The following is a 7,023-nucleotide window of genomic DNA, read 5'->3' as shown; positions in this document are numbered from 1 at the left end:
TTATTTGTCAGTCATCACCAAATATCGAAATAGCCGCAAGAAACAAACTGTTTTGTTGACATGATGCTACAATAGAAGAAACCAAATTGAAGTGTAATACAAGATGTTTTCCTTTTTTGTAGGATCCAGTGAATGTCTCTTGATATGCATGGTTTGTCTTGGTTTGTGTTGGTTTTCACTGGATACAGCATATCTCCCCCATTATTTGTAGGTAACATCAGTCGAGGTCCACCAAAATGTGTCCGTGTCCTCAGTTACTGTAGCTCTGGATCAACACTCACTCTGATCTGTCGTTTGGTTGTAAAAATCCATGTATAATGAAAACAAAGATCACCTTTCAGGAAATTCAAGTGTGTTATTTCTTCTACTTCAAACTTACTGCAGATGGCATCAATTATCAGTTCATTATCTGCAAGTAAAAGATGAAAAGTCTCAAATTAAGAGCTTTATGCAGCACAAGATCATAGCCTGTAATTGATATGTGATACCGTTTATCCAGTACGCAACAGCACCTCTCTGAGGTCCTGCATGAGTACTGCAATCATATCAGCTGAAGGATTTTATTATACTCGTGGATACTTTTGAAAATAAAATTAAAAGATTCTGTACTTTGAGTAGAAAAGTACCTATCAAAGAAATTAGATGATAAAAAAGAAAACCAATAATTCATTTTTTTTATAAAAAAAAAATCATATTTATTGACAAAACTCTTTGCAAATTACGAATGTGCAGCTTTGAACACCACGGCAACATCTTTATATCATCTGGTTTTAAGTTGTGATTATGCAAAATTGACTCTTTTTTCACAATATGTAAATATGAGCAGTTAGAATGCATAATATTAGACAAAATTAAGTTTTTTTCAGCGGGAAGCAGCACAATTACAAACAGTAGAATTTTAACGTGTTGACTTGATAAAAATTAAGCGTTGTTCAATTTTTTGTACTTATTAGAGAGGTGAATGTTTTAATCAGAAAACATAGTAGAGAGGAGTGTAATCAAGACACTTAAAATAAAATAAAACTCCGTAAAAGGCAGCATGTGTGCGTCCTCCATGTTTATCACAGGAGTGTCTTGTTTCCATGAATGTGGGTCATTAAACTTTTTTGTACCTTCACATAAAAAGAATGCTGTGGTCCAGACAACCATTAGTGCAAGTGATTACGTTGATGGTAATGTGTGCTATAATACCTGACTGAGAATGTGTGTGTTTGTGTCTTTATGTGTAATTCTATGGGACTGGAGTGTGTGTGGTGGTGTTAGTGTGGGAGGGGGAGGAGTGTCTGTCCACCAACATTTCGGTGTGCTTCAGATACTGAGCTGTGCGTCTCATCACAGACTCCTTCCGTACAGGATCAGGGTCTCCTGGGGAGACGCACAAAAAACTCAGTCAAGAACAGGCAGATATTGTGGCAACATGCACAGAGAAATGGCAAAGGATACTTTAAAATGTGATGTTTAAAACTCCAAATCTCGCCCAGCTCTAATGTGAAATATAAAGTACTGATTCTTCTTATTCTTCAAAAATCCTACTTGCCATGCACAAACATTCACCAAATTGTGGACAAAGCTTCAGTCCTATACCAGATGGCCTCAAATGCAAAAATAGGCCAATTGTCCTGAAGGTGGTACTACAGGAAGCCTCTAAAATTCACAATTTTGAAGATTAAAATAAATCCACCATATGTGATACAGATTTGCAACTTTCACCAAAATGTAGCCCCAATACTTAAGGAACTTTTGAACATTTAAACCTATTGAAAATGATATAGTCCATCACCTATTTTTTTTTTCCGTAAACTTTATTAAATATCCAAAATTTGTCTCGAAAACGGACATTTTTTTTTTACAGCATTTTGAATTTTGCTCTCTGCTTCAGATTAGTGAAAACTAAATTAAAACACAATATGTATTCAGTGTGGACTTTCTCACCCTGTACTCCAGTGATGAGTATATCTACTGCTGTTCTGTAGCCACGAATAGCAGAACTGAACTCTTCCTCCTTCTCCAGCTCCATGGCTGCTGTCAGTTGATTGGCCGCTTCGTTCAGGTACGCCACTTCTTCCCCGACACCCAGTGGAGCCACTGGCAGTGAGAACAACTCTGAGTGGTCAGAGCAGGAATTGGATGCATCTGAAAGAGTGGAATAAGGAATTGTGGTTTGTATTTGGAAGATATTTATTTTGAATATTTAAGTCTTACATGAATTAACTCATTTTGGTATGAGTTCATGCTAATGTTTGGAGCCAGATTGTTCTTTGGAGAAAGAGAAAGGAAAGAAGCACCCTGTTCTGACAGTATACAGTATTTCTTTGGGTAAAACAAGTCAAATGCTAGTTTGGAGTTATAGTGATGCCTTTTCATGGAAGTGTAGATCATGATTTAAAATAAAATGTGATCAGGCACTGTCAGATTGGACCAGCCCAGAAGTCTTTCATAACAGATAGTTTAGGTGTAATCCTATTATTATGAGGGCATACTGTATGTTTGGTTTTAATGGTGTGCACTACTTTTTAAAGTAGAGGATTTATTATAACAATTATGAGATTTATTTTATTATTTAAAGCAGTGGTTCTCAACCTTCAGCCTGCAACCCCCACTGTAGCTGAATGTGGTTGAACACAGACATGAACATTGAAGAACAGTCATGTGGAGACAGGGTTATCTATAAGGGGGAGTAAACGGGAGAGATTTTTGGGGCTCATCCATAAAGCCCATTGTTCTATGATTATTATTTGAGCCCAAGTAAATACAGTAGTCATCTTAAATGTGTAAATCCTTGTTTTTATCAGATATAAAATGGGTTAAAAGTGACCAAACATGGTGTAAAAGTGATGAAATGGGATTTTAAAAACCACAGAATGTAGTAAAAAATACAGTGGCCAATAATGGACAGAAAAAGTGGTAAAAAATGGTTTAAAGTGTCAATATTGGAACAATTAGTTTAAACTGGCAAATAATGGGCATGGCAAATTGCGAATGTGGTTAAATTGGCAAAATAAGCATGAAATATGGTGAAAAGAGGTTAAAACCATACATATTCAACATTAGGTGGAAAAAATTGCGGAAGGGGTTCACAAGTGCCGAAAATGTCTTGAAACTCGAAAACATGAAGAAGAGGCGTTGAAATTTGATGGTGAAGTGGCAGAAATGGGAGTAATGTAGTAAAAATGCATTAAACGGAGCAAAATATGGCAAGAAAGTAATGAAAATAGGTTAAAACATGGCAAGTCTGGTGTAGTTGCAGAAAAAGGGAAAAGACAAACAAAAATTTGCTGAAGTTGTTCAGAAAGTATTCTTAGTTTCTTGAAGGCATCTGGCATCCCCTCCCAGTGTCTCACCACCCCAAGGCTGAGAACCCCTGATTTAAAGATCTAATCCTTCACCTTCTTTACAGCAGGGATCAAAAGCTGCCAGGTCATTGTCAGACAGTAGAGGAGGACCATCTTCCTTTACACATGGCACCTGTTCTTCTAGCATGGAGTCAAACAGTGAGTCAAACTCCTCTTCTGATTGGTCGTTTCTGGACAGACACAAAGCTGGCGAAGGAACTGGAAAAACATGGTCTGAATTTAGAAACGAAGGGAAAATGTCACACTTCTGCTTCAATCCTATCAAACGTACCTCTACCGTGTGGCTCAGAGTCGCTGAGCTCATCTTGTTCGTCTTCTGGAGGAGATCCTTGGATTTCGCTGTAGGCCTCTACCCCCACCTCTGGTTCTTCTACCTCTAAGCTCAGGTTGTTGCCCAAATCCTGGGGTAGGGTGGGTGCCTCCCTCCCTGCCTCCTCCTCGGCAGGTTCACAATCTGAGTCCCTCCGCTTGGGGAGGGGGATGAGCGGGGGAGGTAGAGGCCCTTCAGAGGACAGGGGTGAGGGATCCAGGGGCCTTGTGACCTCACCGCCCTCACAGTGAGAAAAAAAAGGGTTGAGAGTTGAACTATATCCAGGTTTAGTGACGTGTGACAGAAATCCTTTGTATAATAAAGTCTTACTCTGAAGAAGTCTTTGAGCTGTGGGCTGTTGTACAGTGCTGGTATGCTAGTGGTAAATAGAAACATGGTTTCTGCTGCTTTTCTCCGCTCTTCAATCACTGCCTCATCAAACCGTCCTGGAACAGAAGCAAGAGGAGTTTTACACTGAATTATTATCCTTGGTTGAGGTAAAAGGAACTCAACAGAAAAAATTAACTATTTAGAGATTGTTATGCACCAAAAAGATAAAGACAGGAGTGTAGTGGAAAGAAATCCAGGCTTTAATCCGATAGAAAACAAAACTTTTTGGGGAAAAATCAAAGCAGAGAAACTATAGCTGGTGTCAGAGTGGAAATAAAATCCCTAAAACAAATCCAACAAATCCTTTCCATGAGTCAATTTCAAAACGGTTGTAGCTGCAAATACTGAGCCCACTACGACATTAAAATAAGATAAAAATTTGGGCTCTACGAGATTAAAGTCTTAATTCTTTGAGAATAAAGTTGTAATTTTATGAGCGTTAAGTTGTATCGTAATAAAATCATAACTTCATGATATTAAAGTCATAATTAGCCGTTGGCTATAATCTTCCATATTTACATTTTTCTTTAATGTCCATTAATATGTACTGTCCCTATTTAAATAAATAAAATAAATTAAAAATTCGAGAATAAAGTCGTAATATTTTGAGAATAAAGTTGTCATTTTATGAGAATAAAGTGGTATTTTCATAAAATTATAATTTGATGAGATTAAAGTAATAATATTTCAAGATTAAAGTCGTATTATTTTGAGACTAAAATCTAAATTTTATTAGATTAAAGTAATAGTATTTCAAGATTAAATTTGGAATATTTCGGGAATGAAGACATAATTTAATGAGAATCAAATTTAAAAAACAAACAGGATCTTGTTGCGGTCACGTGCGTTATGGATGCCCATCACCACCACACTGTTATCAGTTTAAGGACTTTAAAGCCACTTTGCAGACGTTTGTGTTTGTTCCGAGGAAAGAACCAGACTGATTTGGAGCAAATGGCCTCTTTAGTGGAGGAGAAACAGGCTGGACGTGGTTGATATAATCAGGGCGATCGGTGTTAAGTTGCGTTCACTTCAACGGGGAATTCTGAGCGCTGTACCATTACGAGTTTTTAAAGATACAGCTTATTTATTCTCATAAAATGATGACTGTATTCTCAAAATATTACGGTTTAATCTTGTAGTGCTAAGATTTCTATTTATGCTGGCAATAACACTTGACTTTTTAAATATCTGCTTTAATTCCTGTAAAATAAATAAATCAACATATAATACCTAAAAAAGTTATATTAAAGTTAATATAAAATACAAACAATCTAAAAGTACCAAAGAGTTGTGCGCGGGGAAAAGGCGGGAACTCCTCCTCTCTCCTGAACAGGTTCTTGTGTGTGTAGGCCAACTCTCCATGAAGCTTCTTCAGCTCTGAAAACCTCCTCCACAAAACCACCTCCTTCACATCTTCAGGATGACGTTTTGAGACAAACTGCAAAACCACAAAGAAAAGCCATAATTTATTGGATCATCTAGGTTAGAAGACAACCATCGACGCCATTTTAATTTCAAATGAAGTCTGAAACATTTTACATTTTGTAGAGCAATAAATGAGAAATAAATCAATAAATGAATGAAGGCTGTTTCAATAGTTTTTACACATTTTATCATAAAACACATGCATGAAAAAAAGAAGTTTAAATTACAAGCACCACTTTGGCCCTTAAGATGACTTAAAGCAGGGGTTCTCAACTGGTTTCACCCTGGGACCCACATTTTGCCATGGTCAATAAATCGGGACCATATTTGGTTTTTAAAAAAATAGCTGTTGAAAACACATGTATAATAATTCTAAAACATAAATCTATATATTTACCTGTGTAACACGCATTTCACAGCATGCCCTGTCAAAAATAAAAGTTTCATTCAAAATAAAAGACAAGTCCAACATGAGAGACTTGAGTATTTATTCATTTTTGACCAGCCGTCATCAACCCACCCAGTACAGGTCCGCGACCCACCAGTTGAGAATCGCTGACTTAAAGTGTTAAAATTAGAGGCAGGAGAATTTTTTAAAAATGTTACCTTAATGTCACATCCGCTTGTATAAAATCCATACCTTTGTTTTGTGTATTTAGGTCTTCAAAATGTATTTTTTTTTTTTTTTTTAGTGAAATTCAGGATTTTCTAAAAACAAAAAAACTAAAATCTTAATTTAATGAGATTTTTCGTATTCATGATTCTGTAATCAAATGATTTTAGGGCAGTATTTATGTGAGGAAAATTAGTGCCATGATGGAATCGAATTATTTAAAGGTGTTCCCATATTTTTAGACTCAAACGTGAATATGAAGAGGAGGAAATATGCAACGATAAAGGGTTAATAATGCAATTTACTCGCATGCCTGTGTGAACCTCAGGCTTTTGTTGTGATGGTCATGGGGGGGAAAAAATCACATGTTCTCCTGATCCAGAGTTTTCACAGTAAAACACAGGCTGTGGATAAAAGCTCTATTCAATTCAATTAAAAAAAAACTTTATTTGTCCCCGGGGGGATTTCAAAGGCACACAGAACAGTAAATGAACGACAAAGCAGCAATACTAAAATATTAAGCAAAGATAAGTGTCAACCAAAGAATAACGGGTCAATGTTGTGTGTTTGTGACTCAGTGTGAGCCATGAGATGTTGTGGTACATGTTATACAGATGGTATCTCTGAATGTAGGAAGCTGTAGAAAAGAAAAGTATGATGAAGAGATCAAACTAACCCTGGCTGACACTTTGTACTCGGTGTGTCCTTTCTCGTGTGTGCGCGGCTCCGTGACAGAAAAGAACCGATAATATTCCTCTTTGGCTTTCCGTGACATGTCCGTCCTCGGTAATGTCAGAGAAAAGGAAATGTACCTTATTGGTAAAAACAAAGCATAAACGTAAAGGGTTGCAACTGACAGCCTTGTTGTTATGCTCACAGCTCCTCCCCTGTGTGTGGACACTTCCTGCTTGGTGACGTAGGCTGACACG

At 37.0% G+C, this 7,023-nt stretch overlaps 1 protein-coding gene across 2 annotated transcripts; it reads right to left on the bottom strand.

Annotated features, from left to right (window-relative positions):
- snx15 (sorting nexin 15) lies at positions 1-6,999 on the bottom strand. 2 transcript variants are annotated; one of them, XR_003676090.1, is made up of 8 exons: positions 6,771-6,999; positions 5,338-5,494; positions 3,994-4,109; positions 3,625-3,904; positions 3,387-3,551; positions 1,933-2,133; positions 380-1,365; positions 2-287 (listed from the first exon to the last, which is right to left on the bottom strand). XR_003676090.1 is itself a non-coding variant. In XM_028474489.1 (7 exons), exons 1-7 carry the CDS (start codon positions 6,867-6,869, stop codon positions 1,232-1,234), a joined length of 1,152 nt encoding a protein of 383 aa, XP_028330290.1. In that variant the 5' UTR covers positions 6,870-6,999; the 3' UTR covers positions 1-1,231. The 2 variants fall into 2 exon arrangements, 1 of the variants encoding a protein (XP_028330290.1); XM_028474489.1 differs by having other exon boundaries at positions 1-1,365.
- Between the last annotated feature and the right edge of the window lie 24 nt (positions 7,000-7,023).

This window comes from Gouania willdenowi, chromosome 18 (genome assembly GCF_900634775.1).
Source record: "Gouania willdenowi chromosome 18, fGouWil2.1, whole genome shotgun sequence".
NCBI lineage: Eukaryota > Metazoa > Chordata > Actinopteri > Blenniiformes > Gobiesocidae > Gouania > Gouania willdenowi.
This window is presented reverse-complemented; position numbering and strand designations above follow the sequence as displayed.

What these genes read in the sequence shown, in the direction of transcription:
- snx15 (XM_028474489.1), bottom strand. Translation starts at nt 6,869, where the DNA reads ATGTCACGGAAAGCCAAAGAGGAATATTATCGGTTCTTTTCTGTCACG. An exon ending in TCCCCGCGCACAACTCTTTG is followed by an intron (nt 4,110 to 5,337) that starts GTACTTTTAGAT and finishes CTTCTGTTCCAG; the next exon opens with GACGGTTTGATGAGGCAGTG. An exon ending in AGCTCAAAGACTTCTTCAGA is followed by an intron (nt 3,905 to 3,993) that starts GTAAGACTTTAT and finishes TCTCACTGTGAG; the next exon opens with GGCGGTGAGGTCACAAGGCC.